The sequence below is a fragment of the Caretta caretta genome, chromosome 3 (assembly GCF_965140235.1).
Source record: "Caretta caretta isolate rCarCar2 chromosome 3, rCarCar1.hap1, whole genome shotgun sequence".
Lineage (NCBI taxonomy): Eukaryota > Metazoa > Chordata > Testudines > Cheloniidae > Caretta > Caretta caretta.
The window spans coordinates 101307552-101322460 of NC_134208.1; the positions used below are offsets into that span (position 1 = coordinate 101307552).

A 14909-nucleotide genomic window follows, 5' to 3' on the forward strand; every position below is an offset into this window, starting at 1 on the left:
CTACGAAACTGTACAAAGTTAAACAAATATTGGGAAGAAATTAGTAATATATTGATGGAGATGAAATACAAATTAGATCAAACTGTACATCCTAAAGGACGATTTGATTTTTAACACTTATGCAAAAGATGGTGTACCACACATTCGCATGCCAAATTGTGCATTACTAGAAATTGGAAAACTGCCAGAACCCCCACACTAAAAGAATATTTTGAAGTTATAATTTTTCATCAAGAGCCATATGATAGAAATAGCCGTAAAAGGCTAAACAAAAACTGAGAATCCTGGAATCAGTGTACAAAATTGTGTATCTTTCTCTGCCTTGATGTTTGTCTCTACAAGGTTAATATGAAAAATAGTTTAATTTGTACTTTTCACGTACCTCAAAGAACTTTTTCAAAGTAAATATTTCTAAAATAAATCTATACATTGTTCAAAAACAAAAATAATACTAACAGTTTTGCTGTTCACCTTTAAGAATATTTGATAATCAGGTCAAGGGTCCTGTTTACCTGTATCACATTTATCCTGAACACATTTCTACTGTAATGAGCTAACAGGTACACATGAAGGCTCCAATCCTGCAACTGGATCTGTGTGGATAGATAAGTGAGGGTCTGCAAGGCATAGCTAAGTAAAAGGGGCAGATATGACTGTAGGATCATGGTCCTAGATTTAATTGTTTCTGCATTTATTTCTAAGAGTTGGTAAGGCACAAAATTAGTTTTTAAAACAAAGTTTACACTATTAATGATTTTCTTTACATTTTCAATAGTTTCTGTTATACTGACAACCACTTGGCCTTTAACAGGTTAACTCAGATCTTATATTATTATTATTATTAGATCTGGATGGATTATCATCACAAAAATAGTTAAGAATTTTACTATAGGTAGCATCACCAGTATAGCACTTCCTAAAGAGCATGCTATAACATTTTACTGAAGTTACTGGAAATATCAATGCAGTCATAATAAATTAACCTACACCCAAATGTGAATAAACTTTCATATTCTACTTAAAACTGTGAAAAATAGGATTTTTAAGGTGTACAGTTTAATATTTTCTCTTCTATCCTGATACACCCCCTATTTCATGCTTAAACTTTTACTGGCAAATACAATGGTCTGAAAGCCCACATACTGGTATTATGGTAGCACAGCTACAGTTCATGTTCTGTCAGCATTTCCATTATAAGCCATGTTTTTCAAGGGTTTGTTTCTTAGCCATAAAAATTCACTCTAGGTTGAAACACTGTGTAGAAATTACCATCTAGAACTCAAAAAACTAAACTAAAAAAAAAAGTATTTCAGTTATCTTTTAATTAGAGAATAGCAAACTTAGAGTTAAAATTAACATTCTAACTTTGATCTTCTGGCCTGAAAGGGCAGACCACCACAAATAAACTAAATACAACACATTCAGTACACATTTTAGCCTATGTCTTGTGCTATTTACCAACTAAACCATGAAAAGCTGCACAAAGTGACAACCTAATCTATTGTCTAAATAGAAATTTAGACACAGTAAAAAATCCTATTAATTTAAATATTAATCTAGAGGCTAGTTTTCATATTTTAACATTTCAGCTGCCTTATATGATTTTGGTTTTAAAATATTTAGGATAATTACATGCCATGGAGTATTATTTGTCAAATACATTGATAAAATAAAGAAATTTGTGTAATGTGATCGTTTTTTTATTTACAGTGGAAGATATTACACACAAGGTTTCAGAGTCATGCAAATTTTACAGTCAAGTTACAAATCCCTGAAAGAAGTTTTATAAATGGAAACACTGACACAACCTTCACCATAGTATTGCAAACAGCAACGCTATTTTACATATCTCAGATATTACTTTTTTTTTAAAAAATAGATGTTGATCTGGTTACTACTCTAAGAAGGATTCAAAATTTAAAGAATAAAAAGGCTGTAATGACCAATATTTAAAATTTCAAGCATAAGTCCATACAGTAAATTTGGATAAGAAATAAAACAGAAGGTTTATAAAATTTGGCTTAAAAAAGCATTTTTTCTAGCACTTTGTATTGTCTTAGTTCACCCTGCTTGGAGGACACTAGAAGGTTAATGTAGGAAAGGGAATTTGTCACAGAGGCTGCCTGATAATGTGACATCCCCATCAAGCTCCATTTCAGCAGTTTTTGCCACTCCAGATTTACAGTGCTAAAAGTGAATTCAAGGAATGTTCTTGTATCCACATAAGGAAAGAAAGGACTGAACCAATAATCTCTCTTCATCTGAAAATTCCAGCAAACCAAGAAAAAGCCTATAGATCAGGTGGGGAAGTGGTGGTGGTCCAAACCAACCAAAATTTTAGGATCAGAGGACCACTGGGGCTGTACATTTTCATATTAAATAAATCTCTCATTTCCTAAGAGATTTTAATGAGAATTTGCCCTTGTCCTAGCATCTAATGGTCCTGCCAATTTCAAGCCCTGACCGTACATGTATTCTCTAACTGGAATCAGTGGCTACAAAGCGGCCAGCGTATCGTTAGTCACAATACAACAGTAAGGTTGTGAACATACCTGAGCAATGTTCAAGGTCTAGAGCATTGGAGGATGGGCAGGACAAGACAGGACAGAACAAAAATAAAGGAAGAAAAAAAGAAAAGACAAAACAGTGACTATGAGGCCAGCCTCAAGGAATCCCAAGTCAGACCAAGCCCTCCCACTTAAAGGTATAAAAAAATAAAATCAGTGCTCCATTGACTGAATGCTGTAACATGCCAAAGTAACAAGGTACAACAAAGTTCTGGGAACTAATTAAATGAACATTAACAAGAACTTTTTTTTTTTAAAAAAAAACTAATTGTCTTTGGTAAGTTATAGTCTGTCAAAGGTATATTTGAGGCTGGCCTTATAGGAAAAAAAAGCAATGCAAAAAAAAAAAATCAATATTTTAAATCTCTACTTTTCAATTTAAACACCCTTAAAGCAATATAAAAATGATAGGTACAATACAGAATCCAATTTACCTAATATGATATTAAAAAAAAAATCACTGTCTGGACCTAAACTGTTTTGCTCAGTTAGCTATAGCAAAGAAAAGAGAAAAGAATAGTGCAGATTCTATGCAGAATTAAATTGTACAGCACAGTATAGTACAGTACCTGCTTATTCAGACCTAGCATATTGCAGACCATATCCCTGGAATACGGTTGTTCCAGCACATATCTCAACAAAGCAGTCTGTGGCTCAAACAGATCCTTAAAAACAAACAAACAAACAAACATACGCAAACATTGCCTCAAGATTAAATTAAATGTAACAAAATTAAAAATGCATTCTTTTCAATACGTTTATATTTGCAGGTATGTACCATTTGGTGGTGAATTATTTTGTTCTCAAATACCCAAGAGGAAGGTAAGTATCAGCAGAGAGTGTCTTCCTCCTGGTTTTACACTTCTAATTGTGGGGGACCTTCTTCGACAACATGAAGATGGGATACTTTTTGGAAAACATCTTTGAAATGTGGGTAGAGCACCTTCAGGAGACCAACGAGATCCCTCTCAATAAGGGGCTGAGCACACTGCCTCCACAGTGCTCCTGGGGTCTGAGACCAATTTAAAATGTGAAATCAAGTTTCCTGCCCCGTTATGCAAGGCATGAACTACACAGTTCTTTTTTTCCACATTCCATTTCCTCTGTATCTTCCTCTCTCACACACACAGACGCAGAACAGGTGCATGCAACACCTACTGCTTCTCAGAACTCAGGGCATCAGTGTGCCAGGCAGTAAAAACATCACATACCACCTGGTGTGTGTATGGTTTGCCATTGCTGTGTCATGTATTTGGAGGATTTTAATCTGTTAGTAAACTACTAAATTCATTAATTTTGAAGTTCTAATTGAAAATGGGATAGCCCAAGTTTTCAAAATTATTGCCCTCTTCCTTTCTCTAATCTACAAATAAATAGTAATTTCATAGATTAAACACACAAAGCTTTCATAACTAAGAGGCTTACACATGCATACCTTATCATATGGCAAGAGTCCTTTCAAAGGGAAACGAAGGGTTGTAGGATCCAGCTTCCATGAGTTACACATGGCGCCAGAGTTATTTACCACAGGAAGAAGACTACAACGTCCTGCACATATTACACAGAATGAGAAAGGATAAATGCTAAGGAAGTTGAGCGGCTATGGCACTTAATCATTAAAGGTCAAGAACCCACCTCGGAAACTACTAACAATACTCCTTTCCACTACATTTATTTAAATCTGTTATCTCCCACCTCAGGAATTGGCTAGCATGAAGCTCCCAATGTTACCAATCATTCCTTTTGCATTAGAAATTTCAACTCATTAGCTAAAGGGCAAACTCAACTATTATGTTTTGCTATAAACTGTTCAGTTTGGACATCCCCAGATATATTAAAATACTTGTAATATGACACTAAAATATACTATTTATCCTCAGAAGTCTTTCTATTCACAGCATATGCCCAGACCATAAAACTTTTTATTTGTCCAATAAATGTTTATAACTAAAGCAGAGTTGTATTTCAGCCATAATGGTCCATTATGGACCTTTTACTGTAAATGGGTCAAGCCTCTTCGCTGGATGGTCATAGTTCTTTTATTGTCATTACATCCAAAAGCACAAGAGAAGTAATGTAATAATATTCAGTTTGGCTACACTGAGCCTTCAACTTCCCTCAAACAAAATTAAATTAAAGGATAACTATTTTCCCCCATTCACCCTATTAAAGTACAGTAACTCCTCGCTTAAAGTTGTAATTATGTTCCTGAAAAATACTACTTTAAGCGAAATGATGTTAAGCAAATCCAATTTCCCCATAAGAATTAATGTAAATGGAGGGGGTTTGGTTCTAGGGAAAATTTTTTTCACCAGACAAAAGACTCTCTCTCTGTATATGTGTGTGTAGTATTATATCTATACATACATACATACACACAGTATAAGTTTTAAACAAACAATGTAATACTGTACACAGCAATGATGATTGTGAAGCTTGGTTGAGGTGGTGAAGTCAGAGGGTGGAAGAGGGTGGGATATTTCCCAGGGAATGCCTTACTGCTGAATGATGAACTAGCACTCAGCTAAGCCCTCAAGGATTAACACATTGTTGTTAATGTAGCCTCACACTCTACAAGGCAGCATGAATGGAGGGAAGGGAGACAGCATGGCAGAGAGAGACAGAGACACCATGTGAGTATGAGAGACAGAGAGAGACTTGCACTGCCCCTTTCAGTACGCTGACTCCACTCTAAGTACATTGCCTTTTTAAGTAGATCAGCAAGTTGAGACAGCAGCTGCTGACAGCGAGCTCCCTCCGTCCTAAGCCCTGTGGTGTCCCCCGCTGCTCTGTGGAGATGGGGGGCAGGAGCGGGGGGAGGGAGACACCCTGACATTAGCACCCCCTTCCTCCCTCTCCCCCCCGCACAGCAAGCAGGAGGCTTCTAGGAGCAGCTCCAAGGCAGAGGGCAGGAGCAGCACATGGCAGTGGGAGGAGGGACAGCTGAACTGCCCGGTAATTGATAGCCTGCTGGGCGGCTGCCGCACAGGGAACTTAGGGGAGCTGATGAGGGGCTGCCAGTCCACCCTGGTTCCAAGCCCCCACCAGCTATCTCCAACGGGCTGCTCTTTCTGCCATCAGTGGACAAAGCAGGCAGCTGCCAAACAACATTGTAAGGGAGCACTGTACAACTTTAAACGAGCATGTTCTCTAATTGATCAGCAACGTAACAACGAAACAACGTTAACCGGGGCGACGTTAAGTGAGGAGTTATTGTAGATGGTTAGTCCACCCACTCTGGTTTCCTGCCTTCTGCAGTAGTTATACCACTATACTGTAGTAGCAGTGGGTGTGGGCTGGACTACTATACACATGAATAAATCTTTTCCATGTGTTTGGTAAAATATACTTAAGAGTGTGTGCATACTCTTGCAAAAACAAATAAACAAAAAAAAAAAAAATCAAGGAACTCAGTGGTTTACAGCTGACATTACATCCTTAATCCCACTGTGTTGCTTTTGTGTATTAAAGGAATCAACTGGAGATAATGGAAGCTCTCAGAATTTTAGGTCCTGTACAGAGACGAATGAAATAACAGCAGTAAATACAGGAGTTACTTTTCTTAAGATGTACAGGAAAAAAAGCATCCCTCTTCTTCTAAAAGAGCAAAAATAGTATTAAACAGGACTGAAATGCCCTAATCAAACTTTTGCAGATTTCTTGAGAAAAGTAAAACTGAATGAAAGAGCCTTTTTTTATGGAGACTAAAGGCTCACATAAATTAGGGAATTCGGCAATGGTGAAAATCCCTAGTCTAGATGTTGATTCAGAAAATGTCCATTAAGTCTGACACATAGCATACCTATGACACATAGTGCAAAGGTAATTAAATATAGGCACACCCTTAAATTCATAGGCCAGGTTAAAACCACAGAAAGGACAATATCACTTTGTGCAGAGGGGCAAGTGAAAAGAAGCAATTTTCCACTTTCTATCTGTGCTTAAAGCAGTATTTTTAATCTGGTTAATCCAAATAAATTTTCAAACTTTTTTAAAAATTTTTAAAAAAAGTCATTGATAGGTATTACATAAATGCTACCCACTCAAGCATTTTGCACGGATTAACATATAAAGCTAAACCCAAATTAGCTAGGCCTACGGGCTAAAAATTCAATTCACTCATGCTTTCTTACCACAAATGGAATTTATTCTTGCGGTGGGTCTGAAGGTATCCACAAAGTCTGATACTAAGTTACCTAGCAACTGAAAGAAGATTATTAATACTAAATTATTTACATTAACACAATATTCAATTTAAAACAAGACATTAAATCAGGTAAGCTACTTGAAGGATATATGCTCTTTTTGGCAGAAATCAGAGCAAATCGAAATAGCTACTTTTCATATGTACAACATTCTTGCAATGTACATTATTTCGTGCTTTTCATGTCAGGTTTAAAATTCTATTTAGCAATAGAACACCATTTTCTTCTCCTGAGCAATTCCTCAAAGGCACTTAACTTACCACTTCTTGGATGAAATCCTGGCCCCAGTGAAATCAGTGGGAGTTTCACCCCTTATCTCCTCTAATCAAAGAAACATGCCCCTTTCTGTGCAAGCAAAACCAGAGATCTGGTTCTTCAAAAGAACCAAAAGGACAAGGGAAACGTGTACTGAATGGAAGTGAAGGCTGTTTTCATTATTTAAGAATGCCAAATAATTCCGTAATGGTGAATATCAGGCCACAAAACTGGCCATACTGGAAAATTAAAGCTATTTGCTTATCTTCCGAGTCATATGGAGAGTGTGAATAAAGCTGGTAGGCACAGGAAGAATTTCAACCTAGTCTCAAATGCTAAAATTTAAGAACATAACATTCAGATGCACATCTAAAGCAATATGGCCAAAGTTTGTGTGTCATTTTTGTTGTTGTTTTTAAAGAGGTGCCTAATTTAAGTCCATATTTAGGCACTTAAGTAAGTTGCCTAGTTTTACAAATTTTAAATCAATGTGACCTGCTGAGCACTCAACGATTTTGAAAGTTAGGCACTTATGCTCAGATCATGCCATTAACTCCATGCAAGCACAGGGATCTGCCAGCAAATCAACTGCAGGATAGGGGCCTCATTTAGTGCTCAAACAGAGACTAAGTGTATATTTGCAAGTGCTACAGAAGCACAGCTGCAGCTATGCCGCTGTAGCGCAGACAAATACTACAGCGATGGCAGGGTTTTTTCTGTTATTCCAGTAAATTCACCCCTTGAGAGATGACAGCTAGGTTGATGGAAGAATTCTTCTGTTGACCTTGCTGCACCTACAGTGTGGGTTAGGTTGACCAAACTATATTGTACAGGACATGAAATTTTTCACAGCCCTGAGTGATGTAGTTAGGTCAACCTAAATTTTAGATATAGACAAGGCATTAGGCATCCTTTTTTTTTTTTTTAAATCACACCCAATATTTTGTATGTAGAGAATGAGGAGCATATCACTTTATAAAATATAATGAATAAACCCTTACCCAATGAGGAAGCTTTCCCTCAGGGTACAGTTTTCTTATCTCTGTGACTGCGAAGTAGGCAGGTAATAAACAAGCATTTCTTTCCAAAATATAGGCTACAACCTAGAAATAAGTAAAATTTAAAAATGTAAGGCAATTTGGACAATTACCATAAACAAATTATTTCAAAATATTTAAACTACAATGAGCTCTAGAAGCTAGACATATAAGATTTGAAGGGACATTAAGTTACTTTTCTAAACTGTGACTTGTGTTAACTAGTATCACATTAGATTATAATGAAATTGTAATTAAATTGTATTTTGTTTTTCACCATTTATGCTGTTTGCTTTTTACATTTTACTCAGTTGGAACAATGAAAGAAGAGTGGTGAGATTCAATTTCTGGTTCTAATGCGCTAGCACAACATTGCAATATCTGGTTGCAACAATGGAAAATATTTAAATCCAAACTGTTTTTCTTTTTTTTTGGTTTAATGAAAATATTAATACTGATTTCATAAAGCTTATTTAGCAACCCTTTAAGGCTGAGATTCTAAACGGACTTTACTATGCCCAGGTGGGAGAGGTAAACCACCTTGTGTCTCTAATATCCTGGGATCGACATGGTTACATCACTGCATTCTACTATACCCGGGCATTTTAGGAGCTCAGATAGCCTGGAAATGGCAATGTTGTAGATCAGTGGTTTTCAACCTTTTTTCATTTGTGAACCCTTAAAAAATTTCCAATGGAGGCGCAGACCCCTTTGGAAATCTTAGACGTAGTCTGTAGACCCCCAGGGGTCACGGACCTCAGGTAGAAAACCACTGTTGTAGATAATACGAGAAGGCTCACCATTAGATGACCCTGAAATACACTAGCACAAGAGCCAGTAGAAAACACATCATCAGCTTTAGCTATTCATTTATATCAGATCTAAAAGGCTCCAAAGAGATCCACTTTAGAATACTGTGAAAATCCATGACAAAGGATCGAGACCAACTCTTTCATTGTGACACCATATAACATTTTAGAGTTACCTCTCTTGCTGCTAAGAGCTGCTGTACAACAGCTGAGCTCACTGTGTTAGGAATAGTTAGGATTTTCTCCAGGATCACCTTCAACAGATCTCGCACACCCTGAGAGAAAATCATATAGAAATTAACGTTCACAAAAATTCTCAATTTCTAGCAGCCAAAGTGTATCAGAAGACAGCTCACAAAATATTACGGGTAAGGTTCAGTGCTTTGCTTCTAAGAGTCACAGTACAGAACCCACTGCCCGGGTTCCAGCCTGAGCCTGGAAGTCATCACAGCAATGAAACTGTCCCGCACCACAAGCCTCGCGAGTCTGAATCAGCTGGCATGGGCCAGCGAAGGGTTTTTCTTTGCTGTGTAGACATACCCCAAGAGGCAGATTTACGAATGTCTTCCTCAGTGCCTGCACTGGCAAAAATCTTCCCACACCAGATACAGTGCTTCTTTTAGGTGCCTTTTACACCTACAGATTGCTGCTCAGTCTGACCCTTTACACAGCATAGAGATGTGGGTGAGGATATTACCCTAAATGCTTTTATAATAATACTTTTCCAGGAAAACAATTGTTGAAATTGCATTAGGAATATTATTTAGTTTAGAATTGAAAATGGAAAGTAAGCTGACTCTGTGACCATGACTGGGAAGTGAGGTGTACATCAGAAAATATTAATTAAGATGTGGTCCGCACTAGGAAAACAAGTTAAGAATATCTGGTTTAATTGATGACGAAATACTAAACTGACAGAGACAGGTTCAACACTTTCTCTGGAACACCAGAAAGACGCACTGTAAACTTATAAAAACCACCAGAGTTTCCAAACTTTCTTAGGAAAAGTACCTTGTAGTCTACACCTCCAATTATTTTCCGGACCAGTTTAAATGTTAATGCCCACAGCTGTGTCCTTTCCCATTCAAGGGTGTCCGAGTTTATTAGAGATTCACACACCATTCTAGGAAAAAAAGAACACAACAGTGAGTGATGTATAAAAATAAGCAGATGATTTCCAATGAACACTAGTTTTAAGGAATCTTTTTTAACTAGTTTACAATACTACAACTTACGCATATTGCATTTCTTGCTTCACGCACACTAGACATACCTGGGTGGCAACAGACCAGTCTCGACTGCCATTGCTAAACAGTCATACAAGAAAGAAATTCTTTTAGGACTGTGCTGGCTGTGGATGAATCTTACAATCCACTGGACACATTGTTCATGAGATTCCTGGAAAACAGTGGAGGGGAAAAATTAACTACTTACTATGGCAATGTAAGTAACTTCTTCTTAAAACCACAAATTGCTACACTATGAGAAAAAGGAATAAATGAGAGATAATAACTTCTGGGTATTTAATCTGTCAAAGATTGCTTCTTTAACATCCACTTTTATCTTATTTCAAGAAATTTCCCCAAGCAGTGACATACAAAGTTATATCCCAACAGCCTATGTGAAGAGAAACAAAGAAAGTATATTGCTGGTCTGACTACAGAGTTGAAATGAAGACTTCATATATCCAGTATGTAATTAAATTAAACCATTAATTTGCCAATATTAACATTTTATAATAGGAGGATATACCAAAGTAAGGAATGATACTTGAGAACAGGAACAATTAATCAGATTACTTTGAAATAGAGTGGAATAGGCTGCCGAACACAGGATGCATCAACAGAGATTTGAGTGAATTTTTGCAGTGCATAAAGTAAAGAGAGAAGTTCAATGATTGCTTTAGAAAACCCTATGCATAATGCATTTCTTTCTACCTATATCAAAGACCCATGTGTTGCAAGAATGGTCGAGTCATGGGATAGTAATATTTTATGCATAAATGTTTTTCGTGAAATATATCCCTCCTTTCATTCAGAACCTCTTCGACCACAACAGCTATAAGAAATTACCCCATTTACCCCAGAAATGACCCTGTACTTTTGATATTTATATTTATAAAAGGAGTTACTCTTTACTTCTATACCATGTTACGCACCAGCCTTTGCCAAGTCATCATGTAATTGCACTGATGTCATCAATATCCTTCCTGTCTAAGATCACCATAGTGTTTTTGTTATTTCCCTACAACTTTTCTTTCCCACATCTGAAATTAGACTGTGAGCTGTCTGGGATAGGAATCATGCCTTAGCTATGTATCTAGTACACTATCAGGTGTTGTAAAATATAGCTACATTAGCAATACTGAAATGCTTACCTGGGAAAGACTGCTCCAGAACTGTCTAAAAGCTCCCAGGCAGCTGATCAATTTGGTTCTCTCATCTTCAGGAGTGTCCATAAACATGCTATTGCAAATAAGAACACTAGTTATCTGCAATGTGTTCTTGAAAGGTAGCACAATTAAAACAGCAGATATAGAAGATAGTCACAATGAATCACATGCACAAATAAATTGTCATTACACTCACCCAGGGAAAGCCTCCTCTATAACTTCTGTTTTCTGTAAGAGAAAGACACTGAGGTTCAACTCTTGGTGATTAATGGCAAAATGATCTAAAGCTCTGCTACAGATACACTTAGTAATAATGAAAACAGAATTATCAAGATGAGGCATGTTCAGTAAAAAGTAACATAGGATCACACCAATGATCTTTCTAGCCTGATACACTGTCGCTTGAAAGTGACCTGCACCAGATGCTTCAGCAGGTACAATGTCCCTCCTGCCCTCCCATGCCCTTTGACAAATATACAACATTTCTTGAGCAGTTGGGTGGAGGGAGTTTCTCTCTAACCCACAGTGATTGATTTATGTACTGAAGTAGGAGGATTTCTATTTTATTCACTTTTTATTCTAGCTTGTATAACTGTGGATCTTCTTATAAATATAAAGATCTAATTGTCTGAATCCTACCGAGTTCTCTTCCTAAATTATATTATGCAGCAGTGAGTTCCACCGGTTAATTATGCTTTGCGTATAAAAGTATTTCCTTTTATTTAATTTACATCTGTTGACTTTTAATTTTACTGGATGATCCTATGGTCTTGGATTATAAGGATACATAGAAATACTCAATTTACCTTCCTTATACCATTCATTATTTTACATATCCTCTTACATGATATACTAAAAAAGACTGTTCAGAAAGGAGAAAAGTGAGATTATTTCCATCCCTCTAATAATTTTTGTTGCCCTTGTATGGTCCTTTCACACTTCTTTTATATTTAGATAGGGTGTCTAGTGCTGAACGCAATATTCAAGATGATGGCACCACATCAATGTATATATATAATGACATTAAATATTTTAAGTATTATTTTCTACTGGTAATAGGATGTGAAGGAATAGAGGGTGCCTTTGACAGTCCTTTTCACCTGCAAGTCCTTGCATTGCCTGCTTACAGCAGCTTATAGCTTTTCCAAGTACCTGCAAAGAATTGACTCTCCTACGTTCTTGACAGAAACTAAAGTCAGTTTCATAGCTAGGAGTCCAGGGGCACCTTAAAGACTAACAGATTGTTAGTCTTTAAGGTGCCCCCGGACTCCTCCTTGTTTTTGTGGATACAGACTAACATGGCTACCCTTCTGATACTTAGGGCTTGTCTACACTTACATTTTATAGTGCTCTAACTTGCTGGCTCAGGGGTGTGAAAAATCACCCCCCCGAGCACAGCAAGTCTGAGCACTTTAAAGAGCGAGTGTAGACAGGCATGAGACGCAGGGAGCCACACTCCCAGCGCTCAGAGCTAATCCCCTGATGGAGGTGGATTACCAGGAGTGCTGGGAGAGCTCTCTCCCAGCACTCGTGCGTGACCACACTCGTTCCCACAGCAGCACTTTGAAGTTTCCAGTGTAGACATACCCTTAGTTTCACAGCTATCCACAGAGTAATGAAAGTTACAAATAGCAGCACTGAAAGCAACTATTTGTTAATTTCTCTAGTGGTCAGCAAAGCCATGAGTACAATAGAACCATTGGAAGCGTCTGTCCTAACATTCAGACACAGTATTTGATCAGTTCACATTATCAGATGATCTTCACAACCATAAGCCCAAAACAATTTTGCAGACAAAAGCAAGCTTCTCAGAAAAAATATTTCAAGTTTGTTAATGATGTTCTTTTGTCGCTTCAGGGCGGATATAAAAAGATATTTAAATTAGAGCTGTCGATTAATAGCAGTTAACTCACGCGATTAACTCGAAAAAATTAATCGTAATTAATCACAGTTTTAATTGCACTGTTAAACAATAGAATACCAATTGAAATTTATTACATTTTTTGGATGTTTTTCTGTATTGTCAAATATATTGATTTCAATTACAACACAATACAAAGTGTACAGTGCTCACTTTTTATTATTTTTTATTACAAACAATTGCTCTGCAAAAATGATAAAGAAATAGTATTTTTCAATTCACCTCATAACAAGTACTATAGAGTAATCTCTTTATCCTGAAAGTGCAAATTACATATGCAGATTTTTTTTTTGGTTAACTGCACTCAAAAACAAAACAATGTAAAAATTTAGAGCCTACAATCCACTCAGTCTTACTTCTTGTTCAGCCAATCACTAAGACAAACAAGTTAGTTTACATCTGAGGGAGATAATGCTGCCAGCTTCTTATTTACAATATCACCTGAAAGTGAGAACAGACGTTCGCATGGCACTTTTGTAGCCGGCATTGCAAGGTATTTACATGCCAGATATGTTAACCATTTGTATGAACCTTCATGCTTCGGCCGCAATTCCAGAGGACATGCTTCCATGCTGATTACGCTCGTTAAAAAAATAATGCATTAATTACATTTGTGACTGAACTCCTTGGGGGAGAATTGTATGTCTCCTGCTCTGTTTTATCTGCATTCTGCCATATATTTCATGTTACAGCTGTCTCGGATGATGACCCAGCACATGCTGTTCATTTTAAGAACACTTTAACTGCAGATTTGACAGAACTCAAAGAAGGTACCAATGTGAGATTTCTAAAGATAGCTACAGCACTCGATCCAAGGTTTAAAAATCTAAGTGCCTTCCACAATCTGAGAGGGATGAGGTGTGGAGCATGTTTTCAGAAGTCTTAAAAGAGCAAAACTCCAATGTGGAAACCACAGAACCCGAACCACCGAAAAAGAAAATCAACCTTCTGCTGGCTGCATCTGATTCAGATGATGAAAATGAACATGCATTGGTCCGCATTGCTTTGGATCGTTTGGAGCAGAACCCATCATCAGCATGGATGCATGTCCTCTGGAATGGTAGTCGAAGCATGAAGGGACATATGTATCTTTATGCATCTGGCACATAAATATCTTGTAACATGGACTTCAACAGTGCCATGTGAACACCTGCTCTCATTTTCAGGTGACATTGTAAACACACTGGTTTCAGAGTAACAGCCGTGTTAGTCTGTATTCACAAAAAGAAAAGGAGTACTTGTGGCACCTTAGAGACTAACCAATTTGAGCATAAGCTTTCGTGAGCTACAGATCACTTCATCGGATGCATAGTGTGGAAAATACAGAAGATGTTTGTTTTTATACACACAAACCATGAAAAAATGGGTGTTTATCACTACAAAAGGTTTTCTCTCCCCCTACCCCACTCTCCTGCTGGTAATAGCTTATGTAAAGTGATCACTCTCCTTACAATGTGTATGATAATCAAGGTGGGCCATTTCCAGCACAAGTCCAGGGTTTAACAAGAACGTCTGAGAAAGGGGGGGGGGGGGGGGAGGCTCAGAGGCTCATTCACCTGCACATCTACCAATGTGATATATGCCATCATGTGCCAGCAATGCCCCTCTGCCATGTACATTGGTCAAACTGGACAGTCTCTACGTAAAAGAATAAATGGACACAAATCAGATGTCAAGAATTATAACATTCATAAACGAGTCGGAGAACACTTCAATCTCTCTG

General features: G+C 37.4%; 1 protein-coding gene across 2 annotated transcripts in view; it reads right to left on the reverse strand.

Annotated features, from left to right (window-relative positions):
- The window catches only part of MED23 (mediator complex subunit 23), a 51497-nt gene that overhangs the window by 33785 nt on the left and 2803 nt on the right, over positions 1 to 14909 (reverse strand). Inside the window, exons 2-11 of one of the 2 annotated variants that reach the window (XM_048844539.2) lie at positions 11462 to 11493; positions 11251 to 11338; positions 10147 to 10271; positions 9885 to 9996; positions 9050 to 9148; positions 8029 to 8130; positions 6701 to 6770; positions 4003 to 4115; positions 3137 to 3232; positions 2553 to 2570 (exon numbers count right to left, since the gene is read on the reverse strand). In XM_048844539.2, the coding sequence (XP_048700496.1) occupies positions 2553 to 2570; positions 3137 to 3232; positions 4003 to 4115; positions 6701 to 6770; positions 8029 to 8130; positions 9050 to 9148; positions 9885 to 9996; positions 10147 to 10271; positions 11251 to 11338; positions 11462 to 11493 (855 nt within the window). The remainder of the gene's footprint in view (positions 1 to 2552; positions 2571 to 3136; positions 3233 to 4002; positions 4116 to 6700; positions 6771 to 8028; positions 8131 to 9049; positions 9149 to 9884; positions 9997 to 10146; positions 10272 to 11250; positions 11339 to 11461; positions 11494 to 14909) is intronic. The other variant, XM_048844541.2, reaches the window with a different exon arrangement.